This window comes from Pan troglodytes, chromosome 14 (genome assembly GCF_028858775.2).
Source record: "Pan troglodytes isolate AG18354 chromosome 14, NHGRI_mPanTro3-v2.0_pri, whole genome shotgun sequence".
NCBI classification, from domain to species: domain Eukaryota; kingdom Metazoa; phylum Chordata; class Mammalia; order Primates; family Hominidae; genus Pan; species Pan troglodytes.
This window is the reverse complement of record NC_072412.2, coordinates 18,946,111-18,968,188: the sequence shown is the minus strand read 5'-3', so window position 1 is coordinate 18,968,188 and position 22,078 is coordinate 18,946,111. Positions and strand designations below refer to the sequence as shown.

Below are 22,078 nucleotides of genomic sequence, written 5' to 3'. Positions count from 1 at the left end.
CTCCACCTCCCAGGTTCAAGCAATTCTCCTTCCTCAGCCTCCCGAGTAGCTGGGATTACAGGTGTGCGCCACCACGCCCGACTAATTTTTTTGTGTTTTCAGTAGAGATGGGGTTTCGCCATGTTGGCCAGGCTGGTCTCGAACTCCTGATCTCAGGTGATCTACCCGCCTAGGCCTCCCAAAGTGCTAGGATTACAGGTGTGAGCCACCATGCCCAGCTGGAAATACTTCTTAAGTTTTATTTTGTGCTTCAAGTCTATTGTAGGTTAAAAGGAGATTTTTGGTGTGCCAGGGTAGAGCAGAGTATTCCTAGTTAAATAACCTGGCACAGCGGAAAAACTCTTAGAGGTTGCAAAAAATAGCTCATTTTCAAAATGTATGTTTATTCTTTTCCCTTTTCACTTAGAATAATACAAGTATATTTACATAAATTGCCTATATGAGTGCATTTTTTTTTTTTTTTTTTTGAGACGGAGTCTTACTCTGTTGCCCAGGCTGGAGTGCAGTGGCACGATCTCGGCTCACTGCAAGCTCCATCTCCCGGGTTCACGCCATTCTCCTGCCTCAGCCTCCCGAGTAGCCGGGACCACAGGCGCCCGCCACCATGCCTGGCTAGTTTTTTGTATTTTAGTGGAGACGGGGTTTCACCATGTTAGCCAGGATGGTCTCGATCTCCTGACCTCGTGATCCACCCACCTCGGCCTCCCAAAGTGCTGGGATTACAGGCGTGAGCCACTGTACCCGGCCGAGTGCATTTTTTTTTTTAAGTTTATAAAGCTTTATTAAACATTTCAAACAGCTGTGCAACGAACACATCAAATAAAAGTCCTAGAATAGCAGTCCAGATGTTTCACAAGTATGGCCTCGCAGTCCCATTCCCTAGATGGACTGCCTCCAGTTCTGTTCTCTGCCTGTCCCACCTCCCTTTCCTCTCCAATTACTTTTGCAGAGCTCATTATATTTTTAAAAACCAGTCACTTATTTATTTTTTTGCAGGGGAGGAATGAAGGGTTTTATTGAAAATGAAAGTACACTCTGCAGTGTGGGCCTGAGCATAGGGGCTCAAAGGCCCTGTTACAGAGTTTTTGTGAGTTTAAATACCCTCTACTTGGGGTATGCCTTATGTAAATGAAGAGGATGAGGTAAAGTTACAAGTCATTTACTCGGTGTATGTCCTGTGGAGAGGATATTTCCTGTTATAGCTGAATTGTGAATTGGTCTTCTGTTCCCTGCTTCCAGACTGTATTTTCCTGCCTCATCTCTCCACTTAGAGATGTGATCCTCATAAATCTTTATGGGAGGCAGAGGGACCGATGGTCTTTTTTTCTATAACTGCTTCATGCTGACTTGGGGCATAGTCTCTACCTATTGGGGATCACGGAACTTTCGCCCTGCTCTATCTAATGGAGGCAGGGTAGTTTCTTGATGGCTAGGGGTGGTGTCTTTGCCTGCAACTGGCTGGAGCCTTTGTTGCATGGTCATCTGAAGCTTGATGGTCTGTCAAGGGTTCCAGTGGGTGCACAGTTCCAAAAGTGTGGAGGGACCCTTCTCAGTTGTGAGACCATGAACCCAAAGTTCAAGGTCCCAAAGTTTTGTTGTGGTGTGGATGGCAAGGACAGTCTTTCTTTCTTTTTTTTTTTTTTTTGAGACGGAGTCTCACTCCATTGCCCAGGCTGGAGTGCAGTGGCACGATCTCAGCTCACTGCAACCCCCGCCTCCCAGGTTCAAGCAATTCACCTGCCTCAGCATCCCAAGTAGCTGGGACTGTAGGCACGTGCCACCATGCCCGGCTAATTTTTTTGTATTTTTAGTAGAGACGGGGTTTCACCGTGTTAGCCACGATGGTCTCGATTTCCTGACCTTGTGATCCGCCTGCCTCGGCCTCCCAGAGTGCTGGGATTACAGGCGTGAGCCACCATGCCCGGCGACTGACTGTCTTTGACGTTTCCAGAAGATTCAAACCATAAAACGCTTTCTTAGGGCCGGGCACGGTGGCTTACACGTGTAATCCTAGCACTTTGGGAGGCCGAGGCGGGCAGATCACGAGGTCAGGAGTTTGAGACCAGCCTAACATGGTGAAACCCCCGTCTCTACTAAAATTACAAAAATCAGCCGGGTGTGGTGGCACGCATCTGTAATTCTAGCTACTCAGGAGGCTGAGGCGGGAGAATTGCTTGAACCCAGGAGGCGGAGGTTGTGGTGAGCCAAGATCGCGCCACCACACTCCAGCCTGGATGACAGTGAGACTCCGTCTCAAAAAAAAAAAAAAAGGTTTTCTTTACCCTTTTGCCAGCATGCCAGGCTTCTGGGTTCTCGCTCCCTGAGTGGCCGTAGTGAACCTGCTTGACTCTTCCTCCTGGCTGGCTCACCAAAATATGTTAACGGTGGAGAGTATCCAGGTTCTTGGCGTCTTGAACAAAGAAGTGGACAAAATGCTCAAAGCAAGGAAGGAGCGAAGGGTTTTATTGAAAATGAAAGTACCACTCCACAGTCTGGGAGTGGGCCTGAGCATAGGGGCTCAAAGGCCTACTTATTTATTTTTTGAGACAGTCTCACTTTGTCATCCAGGCTGGAGTGCAGTGGTGCAGTCTCAGCTCACTGCAACCTCCACCTCCCGAGTTCAAGTGATTCTTGTCCCTCACCCTCCCTGAGTAGCTGGGATTACAGGCGTGCACCACCACACCCAGCTAATTTTTGTATTTTTAGTAGAGACGGGGTTTTACCATAATGGCCAGGCTGGACTCGAACTCCTGACCTCGGGTGATCCACCCACCTTGGCCTCCCAAGGTGCTGGGATTACAGATGTGAGCCACTGCGCCCGGCCCACTTGTTTATTAGATAAATAAAACTTGGAGTGCCTTTGTGTTAGCCACTGTTCTAGGTGCTAGCAGTGTAGTCAAGCAGGTAGTTGGATTTATAACTAGGATTTAGAGCAACTGTCCTGGCTGGATTTATGAACATGATATTTTAAAGTCAAAGGACCAAAGCTTGAACCTTGGAGTTCTTTAGTGTGTAGAGATTGGGAAGATCAGAAGGAATCAATAACGACTGAGAAGGGAGCATTCATTCATTGGAATAGGGGGAAGAACCATCAGACTGTGTCCTGGAAGCAAGGGAGGAGAGTATTTCAGGGAGGAAGCATTAGCATTAGCATTGATTATAATTCATATCTATTGTTTTTTTTTTTTTTTTTTGAGATGGAGTTTCTCTCTTATTGCCTAGGCTGGAGTGCAGTGGCACGATCTTGGCTCACCACAACCTCCGCCTCCCAGGTTCAAGTGATTCTCCTGCCTCAGCCTCCCAAGTAGCTGAGACTACAGGCACACGCAACCATGCTCAGCTAATTGTTGTATTTTTAGTAGAGATGGAGTTTCACTATGTTGGCCAGGTTGGTCTCGAACTCCCGACCTTGTGATCTGCCTGCGTCAGCCTCCCAAAGTGCTGGGATTACAGGCGTGAGCCACCATGCCCAGCCTAATTAATATCTATTTTTATTTCCTTTGCAATGCTATTTCTCTTTCTTTTCTTTTCTTTTCTTGTTTTTTTGAGACAGGGTCTGGCCCTGTTGCCCAGACTGCAGTGCAATGGCATGGTCATGGCTCACTGCAGCCTCTACCTCCTGGTCTCAAGTGATCCTTCCACCTCAGCACCCCCCAAGTAGCTGGGACTACAGATGTGGGCCACCATGCCCGTCTCATTTTTTAATTATTTTGTAAAGACAGAGTTTTGTCATGTTGCTCAGCGTAGTCTCGAACTCCTGGGCTCAAGCGATCTGCCTGCATTGGCCTCTCAAAGTGTTGGGTTTACAGGTGTGAGGCACTGCACCTGGCCACAATGCCATTTTTTTAAAGGGTTCCTGTGATTTCCTCTTCACTTAACTTTTTACTTGTTATAGGTCACCATTACAAATTTGAAATAAAGCATACGTTTGGATTTGGGAGTTAGAGAACTAGAAGTACAAGGTTGTTAACAAGAATAGACTTTATAGGCAATATTTGTTTATATAGTTAATGATCTCAGCAAAACTTAAGAGCTAGTTATGGCTGGGCGTGGTGGCTCACGCCTGTAATCCCAGCACTTTGGGAGGCCGAGGTGGGTGGATCACCTGAGGTCAGGAGTTGGAGACCAGCCTGGCCAACATGGTGAAACCCTGTCTCTACTAAAAATACAAAAATTAGCCAGACGTGGTGGCGTGCACCTGTAATCCCAGCTATTCGGGAGGCGGAGGCAGGAGAATCGCTTGAATCCGGGAGGTGGAGTGGAGATTGTGCCACTGCACTCCAGCCTGGGTGACAGAGTGAGACTGTCTCAAAGAAAAAAAAAAAAAAGGAGTTAGTTATATTCCCACTTTTATTACTAAAGATTTAGATTTATTTACAGAAGAAAATGCTCACAAGGCTGGGCGCAGTGCCTCACACCTGTAATCCCTGCACTTTGGGAGGCCAAAGTGGGTGGATCACCTGAGATCAGGAGTTGGAGACCAGCCTGGCCAACATGGTGAAACCCCGTCTCTACTAAAACTACAAAAAATTAGCTGGGTGTGGTGGCAGGAGCCTGTAATCCCAGCTATTTGGGAGGCTGAGGCAGGAGAATCGCTTGAACCCAGGAGGCGGAGGTTGCAGTGAGCCAAGATGGCGCCATTGCATTCCAGCCTGGGCTACAAGAATGAAACTGTTTCAGGAAAAAAAAAAAGAAAAGAAAAGAAAAAGAAAATGCTCACAAAGCAAAAAAGCCAAAATTCAAATTCACTTGCACCTTCAAAAAATCATGTTATTTCAGTGTTTTTTTTTCCTTTGAAAGAAAATAAATAATTTAAAAATATAGTCAGTCTTTGACTTTGGAACTGCTGACCAGTAAACAATTCTTTTAGAAAAATTAGTGGTTGGTAGATTCTCCCAATCTTTCCCACTTTCCAGTCAGTGCTTTAAAAAGAAAAAAATCCAAGTAGGGTTTTCAGATATAGAGTCCCTAGGATCATGGCTGTCTTTGATTTTTCTTCACATGCTTCTGAATATCTTTCCCTCTCTTGTTATTACATCTTTCCCTCTGTGACAGCCTTCTTCTCTCCTAGATTTGTCATACCCACCCCTCCTCACCTCCCTACCCCAAAATAAAAATTAAAATTTACATTTATAGCAAGGTATCTATGCTTTTATTCATGGAGTGGGAATTGTTTTCCCATGAGTACTTTTAAATACAGGCTGTTATAGGCGAGACTAATTGAAGATATTTATGCAAAAATTTCTTGAAAGTTGGCTGGGTGTGGTGGTTCCCACCTGTAATCCCAGCACTTTGGGAGGCAGAAGCATTGCTTCCAGGAGTTTGAGACCAGCCTGGGCAACAAACGTAGTGGTACCTCATCTCTACAAAAAATACAAAAATTAGCTGGTCATGGTGGCATGCCTCTGTAGTTCTGGGTGCTCTGCAGCCTCAGGTGGGAGGACTGCTTGAGCCTGGGAGGTTGATTTGGCAAGTGAGCCTTTTTTTTTTTTTTTTTTTTTTTGAGATGGAGTCTTGCTCTTGTTGCCCAGGCTGGAGTGCGGTGGCACAATCTCGGCTCACTGCAACCTCCGTCTCCCGAGTTCAAGCGATTCTCCTGCCTTAGCCTCCTGAGTAGCTGGGATCACAGGCACCCGCCACCACGCCTGGCTGATTTTTGTAATTTTAGTAGAGAGGGGGGATTTCGCCATGTTGGCCAGGCTGGTCTTGAACTCCTGGTGTTGTGATCCGCCTGTCTCAGCCTCCCAAAGGGCTGGGATTACAAGTGTGACCTACCGTGCCCAGTCTCGGCAGTGAGTCTTAATTGTGCCACTACACTCCTGTGAAACTGAGCAAGACCCTATCTCAGAAAAACCCAAAGCAACACCTCCAACAACAAAAATTCTTAAAAGTGAAAAGAAAGGCTGGGCACGGTGGCTCACGCCTGTAATCCCAGAACTTTGGGAGACCGAGATGGGTGGATCACAGGGTCAGGAGTTCAAGACCAGCCTGGCCAACATAGTGAAACCCCGTCTCTACTAAAAAATACAAAAAATAAGCCAAGCATGGACGCCTGTAATCCCAGCTACTCGGGAAGCTGAGGCGGGAGAATGGTGCGAACCCGGGAGGCGAAGGTTGCAGTGAGCTGAGATTATACCATTGCACTCCAGCCCGGGCAATACTGTGAGACTGTGTCTAAAAAAAAAAAATTAATTAATTTAAAAAAAAGTGAAAAAAAAATTGACTGGGGACCAGGTGTGGTGTCTTGTACCTGTAATTTTGCACTTTTGGAGGCTGAGGAATGAGTATTACTTGAGGCCAGGAGTTTGAGATCAGTCATATTTTTTATATGTCTCTAAAATAAATATTTACATATATATGTATATATGAAAAAAATGACTTTCAAATACATTCATAGCCCTTTATTTGGTAATTTGTTAATTTATTCAAGAAATGTATATTAAATGTATATACTGCACTCTAGGTACATGAGGTGGTGGTACAGCATTTAACAGCCACATTTGATGTCGTCAATTGAGTTTATAGTCTATCAAGAGAAAGAGGTATTAAATAATTAACTACAATGGTAGTAAGTTAGGCCTTGATTTTTGGGGCCTACCCAATTAATTGGCACATAACACTCAGTAAAATCTAGCTGGTTTTACTAGAAAAACATCTGATCCAGACAGTTAATTCATATTCATGTGTTCCAGACTTTCCTTTGTAAAATATTTCTTTTTTTTGAGACGGAGTCTCGCTCTGTCACCCAGGCAGGAGTGCAGTGGCAGGATCTCAGCTCACTATAAGCTCTGCCTCCTGGGTTCATGCCATTCTCCTGCCTCAGCCTCCCGAGTAGCTGGGACTACAGGTGCCTGGCACCACGCCCGGCTAATTTTTTTGTATTTTTAGTAGAGACGGGATTTCACAACATTAGCCAGGATGGTCTTGATATCCTGACCTCGTGATCTGCCCGCCTCGGCCTCCTGAAGTGCTGGAATTACAGGCATGAGCCACTGCGCCCGGCCTGTAAAGTATTTCGTTGACTGAAAACCAGAAAATGAAACCTCCAAAAGCAGAAATTTTGCAGGTAATAATTAGGAGAATGCAGGTTGTAGCATCAGATTGTGTAAGTTTGAATTATTGTTCCATTATTAGTTGAACATTCTTGGGCAGTTCTTAAACTCAGGCCTGTAATCACAATATTGTCACGAGGTAATTCATGTAGACACAGTGTCTCACACGGTGTCTTGGACATTGTAAGTGCTTGTTGTTCTCATTTGTTGTTGTTTTACCTTTTAAGCATACATTTCTGTATGTTTTAATGTTAATTTAGGGAAAGAGAACAACCACCACGTTTTGCTCAACCTGGGACATTTGAATTTGAGTATGCATCTCGATGGAAGGCTCTTGATGAAATGGAAAAGCAGCAGCGTGAGCAGGTTGATAGAAACATCAGAGAAGCCAAAGAGAAACTGGAGGCAGAAATGGAAGCAGCTAGGCATGAACACCAATTAATGCTAATGAGGCAAGGTAAATATGGATTTTCATGTACATGTGGTATGATTTTTTTTTCCCCCTCAAGTGTGTGTACCATTCATGTACTACTGTGTAAAGTGCCATTTAGGAGTTTAGAGGTAAAGTTGGAACTCAACATATTAGGTGTGAAAATCTCCCTTTTCCCAGATAACTTCCCTTAAAAAAAAAAAAACACAACTTACTAAAAGTTAGTTTTACTTGACGGGCGCGGTGGCTCACGCCTGTAATCCCAGCACTTTGGGGGGCCGAGGCAGATGGATCACCTGAGGTCGGGAGTTCGAGACCTGCCTGACCAACCTGGAGAAATCCCATCTCTACTAAAAATACAAAATTAGCCAGGCGTGGTGGTGCGCACCTGTAATCCCAGCTAGTTGGGAGGCTGAGGCAGGAGAATTGCTTGAACCCGGGAGGCAGAGGTTGCGGTGAGCTGAGATCGCATCATTGTGCTCCAGTCTGGGCAACAAGAGCAAAACTCTGTCTCAAAAAAAAAATTAAAAAGTTAGTTTTACTTATGCAAGCAGTAGTGTTGGAGGTAATTTGCGGGTATTAAATTGTGCCAGTATCAAATACATGATTCTCTTGGCAAACAAACATAGCAGGCAAATTTTGGTAGGTAGACATGGCACATACAGGATTTTTTGTTTGATGAGAAGAATTTGGACAAATGCTGGCTATTTAAGATTATTATTACATGTTTGAAAGAGTACAGATGGATAATCTGGTAGAGATGAAAAAGATTCATTTGTACAAATTGATATGGGGATTTAGGAAAAGTTAGTAATTGGTAAGTGTATATATATATATTTTGTTTGTTTGTTTGTTTGTTTGTTTTTTTGAGATGGAGTCTTGCTCTGTTGCCCAGGCTGGAGTGTAGTGGCGCCATATTGTCTCCCTGCAGCCTCTACCACCTGGGTTCAAGCAATTCTCCTGCCTCAGCCTCCCGAGTAGCTGGGATTACAGGCACACACCACAATGTCCAGCTAGTTTTTTTGTATTTACCTTCTCTTGGCTGTCCCCAGAGATCAAGGTACCACAGCTGCCTGTCTGAATTTCTGCAGTAGCATTCCTGCTGAACGTTTCTGCCATCTAATCTTGGCTTTCTTTAAACCATTCTGTGTACTAGATTCAGTATTTTTCTTAGCAGGTGAAAATTTGATCATTCTTCTCTAAATCCTTTTGGGTAAATTCTCACTTACTTTAGAATGAAGTGTAGGTTTTTTTGGTATGTGTGTTCTAGTATTTCGTACATCACTATTCAGTAAATGTTTATTGAGCAATTATGATCAAGTCATTGAGTAACTGTGCTGATGCCACATACGTTAAAACAAAATCGAGCCCAGCAAACCATAGAAACTAGTTAGGTGTTTTGGTTTAATTTGGACCCTAAGCTTGGTAGTTCTATAAGTTCACTCTTCTAACAAAATTGAATTCATTTATATCTTAGAGTAGATTTAAAGGTAAACTGTCATTAGCCAGATGTGGTGGCGGGCGCCTGTAATCCCAGCTACTTGGGAGGCAGGGAATTACTTGAACCCAGGAGGTGGAGGTTGCGGTAAGCCGAGATCACGCCACTGCACTCCAGCCTGGGCGACAGACAGAGCGAGACTCCATTTCAAAAAAAAAAAAAAAAAAAAAAAAAAAAAAAAAAAAAAAAAGATAAACTGTCTTTTATTTTGTGGAAAATGTGCAAGTTGTTATTTGAGATAAAGGTACTGAATCATTCGTTAGCTGTTAGATCTGGAAGAGAGATTTTTTTTGTTTGTTTGTTTTTTTTTGAGACAGAATCTCACTCTGTCGCCCAGCCTGGAGTGCAGTGGCATGATCTCGGCACACTGCAACTTCCGCCTCCCATGTTGAGGCAATTCTCGTGCCTCACCCTCCCTAGTACACCCTCCCTGGGACTACAGGTGCGTGCTACCACGCCCGGCTAATTTTTTTGCTTTTTTAAAATTTTAGTTGGAGTCTCACTGTTGTCGCCCAGGCTGGAGTGCATTGGTGTGATCTTAGCTCACTGCAACCTCCACCTCTGGGGTTCAAGTAATCCTCCTGCCTCAGCCTCCTAAGTGGCTGGGATTACAAGTGTATGCCTCTACACTCGGCTAATTTTTTGTATTTTTAGTAGAGATGGGGTTTTACCATGTTGGCCAGGCTGCTCTTGAACTCCTGACCTCGGGTGGTCCGCCCGCCTCGGCCTTCCAAAGTGCTGGGATTGCAGGCATGAGCCACTGTGCCTGGCCAGTTTTTTTGTATTTTTAGTAGAGATGGGATTTCTCCATGTTGGCCAAGCTGGTCTTGAACTCCTAGCCTCGAGTGATCTACCCACCTTGGCCTCCCATAGTGCTGGGATTACAGATATGAGCCACCGTGCCCAGCCAAGAGATCTTAAAGTTTGTCCAGTCCAGTGGTTTTGAAATTTTATTACCCATTAGAATCATCTTGGAAATTTTTGAAATTTCGTTTCCTGGGCTCTGTGGTTGCCCTAGCCCTTCTGTTCAATATGAATTGTTTTCTCTTAGCCTGCTAGGCACTTCTCTGCCATTTTGTTTCCCACCTACCTACGGTTGTGCCCTAGTTAGATAACAATGTTGATTAGATGTGGAAGCATCTGTACTAAAGATTTGTGTTGATGCTACAAACAGTGGTATAACATTCACTAATTTAGCACATCTTTAATGTCAGTTATGGGAGACATGTCTGAGGTACTGAGGATATATTGATGGCAAAGAACATTTCCTTAGACTTCAGTTTTTTCTTGAGCTCTTAGAAAACTTTGCCTGAAGGTATTTTGATGTTTGAAGTAGAGTAATTTTGCAAAGTTATTTCCCATGAGTTTTTTTGTTGTTTATCGTGTGTGTTCATTTAAAGCCTCTGTTAACAATATCTTAGTTTATAATATTAGAAAATCACATTGCTTGTTGAGTCCTACTCCCTGCTTCTGGGTTCACTTGTGCCGAAGTACTTGTACTTATTTGATCCAAAGTCTGCAATTGGTAAATTTCAGTTGTAGTTTGTTTAAAAATTTAAAAAGTTACAACTTTCTCCCATTTGTTCTACAATTTTGTATTTCTTTTTTTTTCTTTTTTTGAGACAGACTCTTGCTCTTCGCCCAAGCTGGCATGCAGTGGTCTTCAGCTCACTGTAGACCTACCTCTTGCCTTCTGAGTTCAAGCGATTCTCCTGCCTCAGCATCCCAAGTAGCTAGGATTACAGGTGTACACCACCACGCCCAGCTAATTTTGTATTTTTAGTAGAGATGGGGTTTCATCATGTTGGTCAAGCTGGTTTCGAACTCCTGACCTCAAGTGATCTACCTGCCTTGACCTCCCACAGTGCTGGGATTATAGGCATAAGCCACTGTACCTGGCCTACAATTTTGTATTTCATCCAGCATTCCTAAGGATGTATTCAGGTTGAGGAGAGACTGTAATTAATCTTAGTTGTGTGGTTCCGCAGAAACATGTATCATGACATATCATGGAAGGAGAAATCTCAAACAATACAGAAAAATTGTCCCCCTATTTACCACCTTCTGCTTTTTTGTAGGAATCACTTTTTGTATTTTAAGTCTCTTTTGTATTCTTTAATGAAAAAAAATTTGCATATGTGGAGTCATCAAAAGGCTATTAGTGGGAGTAAAGTTTGAAGTCCTTGGGAGAGAATTATGATGCGACTGTGTATTTGATGTTTTTGTGTATTTGTAAGCAAAAAACCCAAAAATCGTAACAACAAAACAAACTGGCTGGGTGTAGTGGCTCATGCCTGTAATTCTAGCACTGGGAAGCTGAGGTGGGAGGATTGCTTGAGTCCAGCAGTTCAAGACTAACCTCAGTAACACAGTGAGACCCCATCTCTACCAAAAGTACAGAAATTAGCTGGGCATGGTGGCATGTGTCTGTAGTTGCAGCTACTTGGGAAGGCTTAGGTGGGAGGATCACTTGAGCCTGGGAGCTTGAGGCTGTAGTGAGCTGTAATTATGCCACTGTACTCCAGCCTGGATGACAGAACGAGACTCTGTCTCCAAAAAAAAAGCTGTTTACCTTTTCTGTACCTTTTTTACTTTCTACATGAATATATATGTAAATATCCGCCTTATATTTTTAATGGTTGTATGATATTCTTTTATATGGGTATAATTAGTTTAGTTCATCCTCTTTCGATAACAATTTCTCTTTTCAGTTTGTTTTTAAAAGCAGTGCTGCAAAGAATATATATGCATGTATCAGAAAATTTTTGTAAATGTTGATTTTTTTTAATTTTTTTGAGATGGAGTTTCACTCTTGTTGCCCAGGCTGGAGTGAAATGGCGCCATCTCGGCGTACTGCAACCTCCACCTCCTGGGTTCAAGCGATTCTCCTGCCTCAGCCTCTTGAGTAGCTGGGATTACAGGCATGCGCCACCACGCCTGGCTAATTTTGTATTTTAGTAGAGATGGGGTTTCTCCATGTTGGTCAGGCTGGTCTCGAACTCCTGACCTCAAGTGATCCATCCGCCTCAGCCTCCCAAGGTGTTGGGGTTACAGGCGTGAGCCACCACACCCAGCCGTAAATGTTGATTCTTATTGAACACATGGGTACCTTACAATAATAATTGTTTGATTTATACTTTACTGATAATTATTTAGTCCTTTCTAGATTCAACTCCTATTACATTAAAAAAAAATTTTTTTTTGAGATGGAGTCTCACTCTGTTGCCCAGGCTGGTGTTCAGTGGCACAATCTCAGCTCACTACAACCTCCGGTTTCCGGGTTCAAGTGATTTTCCTCCCTCAGGCATGAGCCACCATACCCGGCTAATTTTTGTATTTTCAGTAGAGACAGGGCTTCGCCATGTTGGCCAGGCTGGCCTCAAACTCCTGGCCTCAAGTGATCTGCCCGCCTCAGCCTCCCAAAGTGTCAGGATTACAGGCGTGAGCCACTGCGCCTGGCTCCATTACATTTATTTATTTTTTTTAACATTTATTTATTTATTTAGAGACGGAGTCTCGCTGTGTTGCGCAGGCTGGAGTGCAGTGGCGCAATCTCGGCTTGCTGCAACCTCTGCCTCCGTGTTTCAAGTGATTCTCCTGCCTCAGCCTCTTGAGTAGCCTGGATTACAGGTGCATGCCACCACAGTCGGCTAATTTTTGTATTAGTAGTAGAGATGGGGTTTCACCATGTTGGTCAGGCTGATCTTGAACTCCTGACCTTGTGATCCGCCCGCCTCAGCCTCCCAAAGTGCTAGGATTATAGGTGTGAGCTGCTCGGGTAGCTGAGGCAGGAGAATCGCTTGAACCAGGGAGTCGGAGGTTGCAGTGAGCCAAGATCGCACCACCACACTCCAGCCTGGCGACAGAGTGAGACTCCGTCTCAAAAAAACAAAAAACAAAAAACAAAACAAATATGTTGCTGTGAGCCCTTCTTAAAGAAATCAACAGAGGATAAACATCACATAAGTGAAGAACAGAACAGTCATGCCTGAACCTACTTGAGATATTAGGATTTAAATACATGTGAGGTTTATGATTAAAGAACATTAATGCCGACAGGAGATCGAGACCATCCTGGCTAACATGGTGAAACCCCATCTCTATTGGAAATACAAAAAATTAGCCAGGCCTGGTGGCATGTGCCTGTAGTCCCAGCTACTTGGGAGGCTGAGGCAGGAGAATTGCTTGAACCCAGGAGGTGGAGGTTGCAGTGAGCCGAGATCACGCCACTGCACTCCAGCCAGGGCGACAGAGCGAGACTCCCATCTCAAAAAAAAAAAAAAAATTAATTCAGTGTCATAAATCTGGACAGATCAGCGGTAAAATAAAAACTGAAAGAAAAATAAAGAGACTAGTATTTTTAGAAAATAAAATTGTTAGATCAGAACTTATACATTCAGTTTTCATGACTTGTGCAATTTTAAATTGAGAAAACACTGTCTTACAGTCTAGCAAATCAAAATTTTAGTTTGTTTATATTCCTTTTTTCTGTACCTGTATTTATGATACATTGAAATTATAGCATATAATTTCATGTAATTTTATCATTAAATTTGTTAGGATAGCATTTTAATTAATTAATTAATTAATTTGAGACAGTCTTGCTGTGTCACCCAGGCTGGACTGCGTTGGCATAATCTCTGCTCACTGCAACCTGTGCCTCCCAGGTTCAAGTGATTCTTCTGCCTCATCCTCCTTGAGTAGCTGGGACTACAGGCGTGTGCCACCATGCCCGGCTTATTTTTGTAGTTTTAATAGAGACAGTATTTTGCCATGTTGGCCAGGCCGGTCTCAAACTCCTGACCTCAAGTGATCCACCCGCCTCGGCCTCCCAAAGTGCTGGGATTACTTTCGGAGGCCGAGGCAGCCTCCCACTTTGGTAAGCCACTGTGCCCAGCCAGGAAAGCATTTCAAAGTGTTATTTGGTTTAGTAAGTAATACGGTAGATGATGCCTTCATGACTGTAGATGGCTTTATTTTATTAAGAAAAGTTCCTGAGTGTAATTTCCTGGATCAAAAGATAAAGACATCTCTAGTTGGGCCGGGCGCGGTGGCTCACGCCTTTAATCCCAGCACTTTGGAAGGCCAAGGCGGGTGGATCACAAGGTTACGAGTTCAAGACCAGCCTTGCCAAGATGGTGAAACCTCATCTCTACTAAAAATACAAAAATTAGCTGGGCGCGGTTGTGGGCGCCTGTAATCCCAGCTACTTGGGAGGCTGAGGCAGGAGAATTGCTTGAACCTGGTAGGCAGAGGTTGCAGTGAGCCGAGACCTCGCCATTGCATTCCAGCCTGGGCAACAAAGCGAGACTCTGTCTCAAAAAAAAGAAAAAAAAGAAAAAAAAAGACATCTCTAGTTATGTACTTTTTACAGTTTTTTCCCCTAGAAAGATATTATCATGGCAGTGTACAGATGTATAAGCTTTAGTGAAATATCAGGAACTTTGGGTATTAGGAACTTTAAAAAATATATAATTTAGTCAGCATAAAATGGTAGTTTTAAGTTTATAGTTCTTTTAAGTATTAGGTAATTGTGCTTATTTGATAATTTCATTGTTGGAGCCTTTGAGCTAATTATACCAATGTTACAGGTAAGGTGATAAGATCTGAGAGGTTAAAAGCCTGTCAGTCCTGGCTGTTGGGGAGACTGCGGTGGGAAGATCTCTTGAGCCCAAGTTTTTGAGGCTGTAGTGAGCTACCATCATGCCACTCCAGCCTGGGTGCCAGAGTGAGACCCTGTCTCTGAGAGAAAAAACAAAAAAGGTATTTAAGTAATTTTTTTGTTTTTGACATGGAGTTTCGCTCTTGTTGCCCAGGCTGGAGTGCAATGGTGTGACCTCAGCCCACTGCAGCCTCCGCCTCCCGGGTTCAAGTGATTCTCCTGCCTAAGCCTCCTGAGTAGCTCTGATTACAGGCATGCGCCACCACGCCCGGCTAATTTTTGTGTTTTTAGTAGAGACGGGGTTTCTCCATGTTGGTCAGGCTGGCCTCCAACTCCCGACCTCAGGTGATCCGCCTGCCTCAGCCTTCCAAAGTGCTGGGATTACAGGTGTGAGCCATTACTTAAATACTGGTCAGGTATTTAAGTAATTCTAATGAGTATTTAAGGTTGAGAATTATGTTATAAAGGTTCGAAATAATTGCAGTCATGTTTAACATTTTTCAGATAATCAAGTGTTTTCTCTATGGGCCTATTATGAGAACTTCCTGGGCCCTGTCTCATATACCAAAACAGACTTTTCTTAGCAACATCCCCAAATGCATATTTTTAAGTTTTCCAATTGAGTCTGATCAACTAGGTTTGGCATACTTTTTTGAAAGAGCTTTGGAATAAGGAGAGGTTTGGCCTGGCATCCCAGTTGAATCATGTAATAGCTGGGGCAACTTTATAATCTGTCTGAATCCTTTTTTTTTGCATAATTTATAAATGTCTGTTTTTAATCTGTAAAATGGGGAGAACAATATTTACCTTGTTATGGTTATGATGCCTGTCTTGCTATTGTTATGAAGTTTGGGTTATTGGTACCTTAGATTAACTTTAGCTGTAGTATTATACGAGTCAACTCTTGAGTACAGGTGTTTATTAAGAAACATTCAGTTGAGGTAATTTGTTCACTTTAGACATTTCAGATATAAAGAGAAAAGGAAAATAAAAGCAACCAGCAATTGTGCCATCCAGAGTATTTTAACATTTTATTATTTTAAAATATATGCATGTATACATACATAATTTTATACAAAATCACACACAAAGATTTTTAGCTTTGGAGATTTTTAACGTGGAAAGTTTATACACTACTTCTTAGATGTGCAATACAACTGTACTTTTCATTATCTTACTCTGGAATCCCCCCATTCTTGATATGGCAGGGATTGGTGTTAGTGGAAATGCTTTTTTGTTGTTGAAAAGTCTTGTTTATATCAGCATTTATCTTTGCTTTCTTCTTTGAAGAATTTTCTCCTCACTCCTCTTCTTCGTAAGACATTGGCTTAGTTAGGGAGGAATTTCATGCTAATTGTGTTGCGAGGGAGGTTCCTTGGGTTTTATGTCATGATTCCTGTTTGTCTGGTCTGGTTCTTAAGTGCTCTCTGCTGGTGTCTCTGAAGGCATGTGTTGGGGCTTTGCATTTGCTGCTGAAAACAATTATAATTTGTTATTTTATTTTAGAGACAGTTCTGCTGTGCAACCCAGGCTGGAGTGCAGTGGTGCAATTTTGGCTCACTGCAACCTCTGCCTCCCATATTCAAGTGATTCTCCTGTCTCAATCTCCCGAGTAGCTGGAATTACAGGCGTGCACCTCCATACCCAGCTAATTTTTGTATTTTTAGTAGAGATGGGGTTGCGCCATGTTGGCCATGCTGGTCTCGAACTCCCAACCTCAGGTGATCCGCCTGCCTTGGCCTCCCAAAGTGTTGAGATTCCACCCGTGAGGCACCACACCTGGCCCTGATTTTTGTATTTTTTGTAGACAGGGTTTCACTGTGTTACTCAGGCTGGTCTCGAACTCCTCGGCCGAAGTGATCCGCCTGCCTCGGCCTCCCAAAGTGCTGGGATTACAGGCACAAGCCAGCCTACCTATTTTAATTTCTTGACGTAAAGATGAATTTTTATTTATTTATTTATTTGATTTTATTTATTTTTTTTTTTGAGATTGAGTCATCTCACTCTGTTGCCCACCTGGGCTTCCCAAAGTGTTGGGATTATAAGGCGTGAGCCACTGCGCCCAGCCAAGATGAGTTTATTACGTGTTTTTCCCCTAACAATGAACTTGTTTTTGAGATGGAGTCTTGCTCTGTCATTCCGGCTGGAGTGCAGTGGCACAATCTCAACTCATTGCATCCTCCACCTCCCGGGTTCAAGTGATTCTCCTGCCTCAGCCTTCTGAGTAGCTGGGACTACAGGCGCGCACCACCATGCCCAGCTAATTTTTGTAGTTTTGGTAGAGTTGGGGTTTTGCCTTGTTGGCCAGGCTGGTCTCAACCTCCTGGCCTCGAGTGATACGCCTGCCTTGGCCTCCCAAATTACTGGGATTGTAGGCGTGGGCCACTGCACCTGGCCAAGAATGAACTTGAATACTCTTTTTTATATACGTGAAGAAACGTGCTCAGAAAGGATATTTATTTAATTACCCAGCTTACATTATTATAAAATGAGTAATATACCAATATATTGCCAGTGATAGAGAACTTCTATGCTTATTGGTATAAAAATATGGAAAGGGAAACTAAAAATATTAATGTGCAGTCATTATTTTATAGATCTAATGAGGCGTCAAGAAGAACTCAGACGCTTGGAAGAACTCAGAAACCAAGAGTTGCAAAAACGGAAGCAAATACAACTAAGGTAAAAGAAGATCATTTTAAGAAACATGAATTGTATGTCTTATTAATAAAAACTCCCCACAACCTGTTACAAGTTGTATAAGTTGAGTATCACAGGAAAAATAGAAAAATTGCCCATTTTAACCACGTACAGTGAATTACTTCGTAATGTAGCATAATTCTTTGCTAGTTTTTAGCTGGTTAAGGGCACTTTGAATGCTAAACTTTGAAGTTAAACAAGGGTTTTAGGTATTATTATATGTAATTTATTGTAAGAATATGCTGTGAATATCCATTTTTCCAGAGATGGATATATTTGCGTTGCTCTTATTTATTTTGTTATGTGTATAACTCTACTATGAATATCTTTATGTAACTTTGTGCTTCTGATAATTTTTAAACAAGATTTCTGAGGCTGGGGGCAGTAGCTCATGCCTGTAATTCCAGCACTTTGGGAGGCTGAGGTGGGCAGATCACATGAGGTCAGGAGTTCGAGACCAGCTTGGCCAACATGGTGAAACCCTGTCTCTACTAAAACTAAAAAATTAGCTGGCTGTGGTGGCACGCGCCTGTAATCCCAGCTACTCAGGGTGTTGAGGCAGGAGAACCGCTTGAATCCGGGAGGCGGAGGTTGCAGTGATCTGAGATCTTGCCACTGCACTCCAGCCTGGGCTACACAGTGAGACTCCATCTCAAAAAAAAAAAAAAAAGATTTCTGGAAGTTGACTCCGTGTTAAAAGGGGTTATGGGGACTTAAAATCTCAGTACATAATAGACAATCGTGATGGTCAGCTTGAAATCTTTTAGGTTTAAGTAAGGATGTTTGAGAGAGTGGTTAATTCAAGATATATAAACCCACATTGATAGCTCACCTTGTGCCTGTGGTGTTTAATTGCAAAATATAATGGTATAAACATTACTCTTCAAAGGTTCAAAAATCATACTAGTTAGGAAATATTATGAACAAAGCTATGATAGTTAAAGCAAATGTAGAAATCTGTTTTTGAAAATAGTATTTGCTTTAAAAATGTAAAGTGCTTGTGGTAAGAAAATAAGGTGTTCATGGGGAAGTAAAAGTAAAGAAAAAAGTGAAAAACCGTGAACAAATTTGAAGCTTCTCTGGTCTACAGATAGGTGATATTCTGTATATTTTGATGTGTTTCTTCAAACTTTGTACCTGAGTTTATCCATTTATAAATATTTCTATGTGATTTTACTCTACCCAATTCATTCTTTTTTTTTTTGAGAGGGAGTTTCGCTCTTGTTGCCCAGGCTGGAGTGCAATGACGCGATCTCGGCTCACAGCAACCTCTGCCTCCCGGGTTCAAGCCATTCTCCTGCCTCAGCCTCCCGAGTAGCTGGGATTACAGGCATGTGCCACCACGCTTGGCTAATTTTGTACTTTTAGTAGAGACGGGGTTTCTCCATGTTGGTCAGTCTGGTCTCGAACTCCGGACCTCAGGTGATCCGCCCGCCTTGGCCTCCCAAAGTGCTGGGATTACAGGCGTGAGCCACCGTGCCCGGCCCCAATTCATTCTTAAATCATATTCCCTGGACAGACAGCATTAACATTTCACCTAGGGAACTGTTAGGAATGTAGTCTCAAGCCTCCCTGCAGAACTACTGAATGAGAAACAATAGTGGTGAGGCCCAGCCACCTGGAATCCTCCAGCATTCAGATAGATCTGAAAGCTTGAGAACCACTGTTTTTTTTTTTTTTTTTTTTAACAACTCTCAACATCACAAATGTGCCTTCCTCAGGAACCTTTTTAAAAACTTTTCTTTTTTCCTTTTTATACAGACGTGTTCAAATCTCTTCTACTTTTTTTTAAAATTTTATTTTGGAGATGGAGTTTCGCTCTTGCTGCCCAGGCTTGAATGCAATGGTGCGATCTTGGCTCGCTATAACCTCTGCCTCCCAGGTTCAAGTGATTCTCCTGCCTCAGCCTCCTAGCTGGGATTACAGGCTTGCGCCACCATGCCCACCTTATTTTGTATTTTTAGTAGAGACGGGGCTTCACCATGTTGGCCAGGCTGGTCTTGAACTCCCGTCCTCAGGTGATCTACCTGCCTCGGCCTCCCAAAGTGCTGGGATTACAGGCGTGAGCCACCACGCCCGGCCAGATCTTTTCTATTTTTAACAAAGACAACGAAACCTCCTCTCCCCTAACATAAAGTCTTACCTGAATCCAGCTTTTTCCTCTTAAAACTTAGAGATGACAGCTAGGCTTTTTGAAATTATACCTACCCCTCATGTAAGCAAAAAATAAATCATTAAAACCAAACAATATGAGGGGTGGATTCCAAAATAGGATACAAAAATACAAGAAATTAACCTAATTGTCTTACAAATGAATAACATCATCACATTGAAAGGGGATAGGGAAGGTAACAAGGAACCTAAATAACTGGAAAATAGTGTGTTGACTGGATATCATAATACTAATGATAAGAACCATACATAAATTCTGTAAGCTAGTTAGGCATATGGGCTAGTAGTTCTGAAACCACTTTGTGTGTATACGTTACATGAACAGATTAGTACCTACAGTCTTGTATCTGTGGGTTCTACATCTATGGATTCCGCCAACTGTGGATTGATAATATCTGGGGAAAAATTGTGTATATACTAACATTAACAGACTTTTTAAACTTGTCATTCTCTTTTTTTTTTTTTTTTTTTGAGATGGAGTCTCGCTCTGTCGCCCAGGCTGGAGTGCAGTGGCGCAATCTCGGCTCACTGCAAGCTTCGCCTCCCGAGTTCACGCCATTCTCCTGCCTCAGCCTCCCAAGTAGCTGGGACTATAGACGCGTGCCACCATGCCCGGCTATTTTTTTGTATTTTTAGTAGAGACGGGGTTTCACCGTGTTAGCCAGGATGGTCTCGAACTCGTGACCTCGTGATCCTCCCGCCTCAGCCTCCCAAAGTGCTGGGATTACAGGCGTGAGCCACCGCACCCGGCTAACTTGTCATTCTCTAAACCGTGCAGTATAACAACTATTTACATAGCCTTTATATTGTGTTAGGTATTATAAGTAATCTAGAGATGCTTTTAAGTGTGTAGGAGGACTTTTTGTTACTTGTCATTCTCTGTAAACAGTGCTGTTTACATAGTCTTTACATTGTATTAGGTATTATAAGTAGAGATGTTTTTAAGTGTGTAGGAGGATGTGCATAGGTTATATGCGAATACTACACCATATGTCAGGGAGTTGAGCATCAGTGGATTCTGGTATCTGGGGGAGGTTCTGGAACCAATCCCCTGCACATACCAAGGTATGACTGTATATTGTGGATAATGAGACTCAAGTTTCTCATCATTAGAGAAAGATGAACGGCTAAACTTAAAATCCTGTGTGAGTGTGATTTGAATCAGAGGTATGAACTCTGGTGTTTAATATTGACAAATACATGCAGAAATATAGATGTGTGTTTATGTATGGGTTAATATGTATACATATACTGTATTTTATTTTTAATTAAAAAAAATTATTTAAGAGACAAGGTCTTGCCCTGTCACTCAGGCTGAAGTGCAGTGTCGCAATCATAGCTGACTGTAACCTCGAACTCCTGAGCTCAAACAATCCTGCCTTAGCCTCCCAAGTAGCTGGGACTATAGGTGTTTACCACCACACCCAGCTAATTTTTTAATTTTTATTTTTTTATAGAGATGGGATTATGCTATGTTGCTTAGGCTGGTATCAAACTCCTGGCCTCAAGTGATCTTTCCTGCCTCAGCCTCCGAAAGCACTGATATTACAGGCATGTGCCACCATGCCTGCCCCATATGCTGTATTTTATGGCTTTTTCTACTGAGAGGCCCTAGAAGCTTCAGTAACAATGAACATAACTGGTGCCTCGATCTTTAATAATAATTGCTACAGACAAGCTTTTTTGATGGATACCAAAGTTGGTGGGCGAAACTTGAGAAACAGGGTTTTTGCATAGTCTCAAATTTGTATACAAATGGAAAAAATATTAAATTTAAAGTGGAGAAACCCAGTAGACACCACCATAACCAAACACTAAATTTCATATCACCTGTAATAAGACAGTTGACATCAGGAGCCCCTTGATATGATTCACTGAATGGGATATAACATTATTTCTGTGATATTCTTACCAGATATGCATAATCATTCCAGTTATGAGAAAAAACAAACCCAAATTCAAGGACATTCTACAAAATAATCAGTTCTCTTTAATAGTGTCAGGTTCATGAAAGATAGAAAGACTGAACTGTTACAGACTGCTGGAGACTAAGGAGAAATAACGACTAAATGCAATGTGGGATTCTGGATAAGGTATTGGAACAGAAGAAAGGTGTTAGTGGGCCTGTGGTCCCAGCTACTTAGGAGGCTGAGGTGGGCGGATTGCTTGAACCCAGGAGTTCTGGGCTGTAATGCACTATGTCGATTGGATGTCCGCATTAACTTTGGCATCAATATGGTGACCTTCTGGGAGCAGGGGACTACCAGGTTACCTAAGGAGGGGTGAACTGGCCCAAGTCAGAAATGGAGTAGGTAAAAACTCCCGTGCTGATTAGTAGTGGGATAGCGCCTGTGAATAGCCACTGCACTCCAGCCTCGGAAACATAGCAAGACCCTGTCTCTTAAAACAAATAAACAAGCAAGCAAACAAACAAAAAACATAGGAAGACCCTATCTCTTTAAAAAAAAAATTAGTGAGGAAACTGGTGAAGTTTTAGTAATGTCTATAGTTAATCATAATATTGTGCCAGTATTCATTCCTGGTTTTCATAATTTTGTACTATG

The 22,078-nt window shown here is 42.6% G+C and overlaps 1 protein-coding gene across 15 annotated transcripts in view; it reads left to right on the top strand.

The window, feature by feature from the left end:
* PSPC1 (paraspeckle component 1) overlaps window positions 1-22,078 on the top strand; it is a 109,391-nt gene that overhangs the window by 22,190 nt on the left and 65,123 nt on the right. For all 15 annotated transcript variants that reach the window (XR_008538646.2, XR_008538649.2, XR_008538648.2 and 12 more), the window contains exons 4-5: window positions 7,313-7,509; window positions 17,240-17,324. Coding sequence is in view for 5 of the 15 variants with exons in the window: in XM_063792406.1 (XP_063648476.1) it covers window positions 7,313-7,509; window positions 17,240-17,324 (282 nt within the window). In the remaining 10 variants the exon portion in view is untranslated. The remainder of the gene's footprint in view (window positions 1-7,312; window positions 7,510-17,239; window positions 17,325-22,078) is intronic.